A 2,500-nucleotide genomic window follows, 5' to 3' on the forward strand; every position below is an offset into this window, starting at 1 on the left:
TCCTCCACATCAAGATGAAGAGCTTCACCTCCTCAGGGGATGACATGTGGAATCGCTTCTTCATTCACGTCTTTGAACAGGTGAGTCAATGTTGAAGTGTGAAGTGTCGAAGGAGAAACTGCAGTGCTGAAGTAGAGTCACTGTTGAGGTTGCTGGACGGACGATAGCGACAGCAGTAAGCTTTGATTCTGTGCGTGGCTTTTCGTAGACAACCTAAAAGCATTCGGATACGTCGTCAAAGAAGCAAAGTATACATAAAAGCATGACATGGCTGTCAGCGAATATATTGTATAAATCAAAGACACGGGAGAGGTTCTTACGAGCTTAGATACAGAGAGGGAGAGAGAGAATGAGAAAGAAAGAGAGAGAGAGAAAGAGACAGTCTGACAAACTGGTAGACAGACGGACAGATAAAAAACGAGACAATTGAAGAAGAGGAGAGAGAGACACACAAACAGAGAGTGTATGAGAGAGAGAGAGAGAAACAGAGACATAGACGCAGAGAGAAAGAGGATCAAGCGAAGAAATAGTACTTAAGACCGTCGAAGGCCTGTAAACCGACCCTCTTTTGAAGTCCACCGTGAGACTGGGAGTGGCAGGAAGAGCCTCTCCCTCGCATGTTTTATTGTTAACTTTGGGCATTCGGGTCCGAGCCTCGAGTGCACAAACGTTCGAACCGAGCATTACAAAGGATATATATATATAGAAGTTAAATTATTTGATACCATATGCACGTCCGGGGAGCATGGATATGCTGATCTTTTATATATGCAATGGGTTCATATACTAGTTCTTGAAGGTAAGAGAATTACATGTCCCTTTAACTTAAGGACATTGAAATACGAGTGACAGTCATAGAATTCCATCGGATAAGAGAGGAAACAGTTCGCGAATTTTGAAAACAAGAAATATTATTATAGTTTTGAATGTCAAGTCGTGCTTTGGCTGAGCAGTTGATGATTATTCATCTTAATATGTGTATATATGAGTCTCCACTATTATACATTATCATACAGTGTTTTACGTTGTACATACATCAGGAAGATGCAATTTAAACATACAAATTATATGAAATAATTTTCGGTTAAATATACAAATATAAAATAACTGTCAAATTAAAGATACAAGAATACAAGACTCCTTAATCAAAATCTTCCATTCCATGTTTCTATGCATTTGTAAATCCTTCCCAGGGCTACCTCCCCTACGCTTGCAACCAAGAGAACTACGGCCACCTGACGAAGGCGGACGACGAAGGGAAATTTACCCCCGACGTCTTGAACCTGGAGCGCAACCAGGAGGACTTCATCGCCTACTTCACCTTCCTCCAGACGCCAGAGGGGCAGGAGGTCGCCTTGGGAGAGGGCGAGTGCGAGGGCGTCGCCAGGAGGTGGTTCTTCAGGGAGCCCTTCGCCCGGGACCTGATGGCTCGTGTCGAAGGAGGAAGCGGATGGGAAGAAGCCGCTCGGAAGGGGGCGGTGAGGCTGGCCAGAATTTGTATTAGTTTGTGTTAATAGTATTATTTGGCGTTATTAATTTCAGGTTGTTCTATTTGTATTAACTGGTGTTATTAGTGTCAGGTTGAACTGTGTTTTATTTGACGTTATTCATTTCGCTCTCTGCTATTTGTATTATTTGATGTTATTAATGTCAGGTTGTGCTATTGGCATTGGTTGGTGTTATCAGTATTAGTTTGTGTTAGTAATGGTATTATTAGTATTAGGTTGTGTTATTTGTATTAGTTAGTGTCATTAGTAATAGTTGGTATTATTATTTGTCGGTGTTATATCGAGAACCACCATTACTAGTTCCTAATAGTATTGTTGCTATCGCTCTTTTTATCATAGTAGTCACCATTAACTGGTACTGTAGGATTATAATAATCCAACTGCCTTCGATTCCAAAACCCGACTCGGCATCAGACCCATTAACCACCACAATCCGAACCGCCCCTTGCTTTCCAGTCGGCCACCACAGAAGTCCTCGCGCCTCCCGAAGGACTCGAGAGAAAGGCAGGACAAGCCCTTGCCAAGTTCGTCGTCAGGAACATGATGCCTCAGCTCGACGATACACAGGTTTGACTCACGCTGTCGCCGATGAAGGCTTTTTGTGTTCTAAACATGTAACTCTTGGCTGAATGTTTGACTAATTACTTGACTAATTACTTGATTGGATGTTTCACTGGACACTTGACTGAAAGACTGACTGAATACGCGAATAAATACCTCTGAGTGTGACTGGATACTCGATTGAATATTTGATTGGATATTTAACGGATCATGGGACTCAACACCTGTCTAAATCCACGTCTAAATACTTGGATCTTTTTATCTGCAACTACTTTTCTCTTTTTTCAATGAAGGTTTCGTCAGCGGGCGACCTGTATGTCCTGAAGGGCAGCGGCAGTTTTTCGCCCGAGGAAGCCTCCTTTGTGGTGCTGATTGCGTTGGGGGATAAGGTGAGTGTTGCAACTTCGCTCGCCCTTCCCTGCAACAGATGA

General features: G+C 42.8%; 1 protein-coding gene across 1 annotated transcript in view; it reads left to right on the forward strand.

Moving 5' to 3' along the window:
- The window catches only part of LOC113818662 (procollagen-lysine,2-oxoglutarate 5-dioxygenase 1), a 33,192-nt gene that overhangs the window by 29,810 nt on the left and 882 nt on the right, over positions 1-2,500 (forward strand). Inside the window, exons 12-15 of the mRNA XM_070145591.1 lie at positions 1-80; positions 1,194-1,478; positions 1,965-2,075; positions 2,363-2,458. The exon at positions 1-80 is cut by the window's left edge and continues 68 nt beyond it. Of these exons, the coding sequence (XP_070001692.1) occupies positions 1-80; positions 1,194-1,478; positions 1,965-2,075; positions 2,363-2,458 (572 nt within the window). The remainder of the gene's footprint in view (positions 81-1,193; positions 1,479-1,964; positions 2,076-2,362; positions 2,459-2,500) is intronic.

The sequence above is a fragment of the Penaeus vannamei genome, chromosome 34 (genome assembly GCF_042767895.1).
Source record: "Penaeus vannamei isolate JL-2024 chromosome 34, ASM4276789v1, whole genome shotgun sequence".
Classification (NCBI taxonomy): Eukaryota; Metazoa; Arthropoda; class Malacostraca; order Decapoda; family Penaeidae; genus Penaeus; species Penaeus vannamei.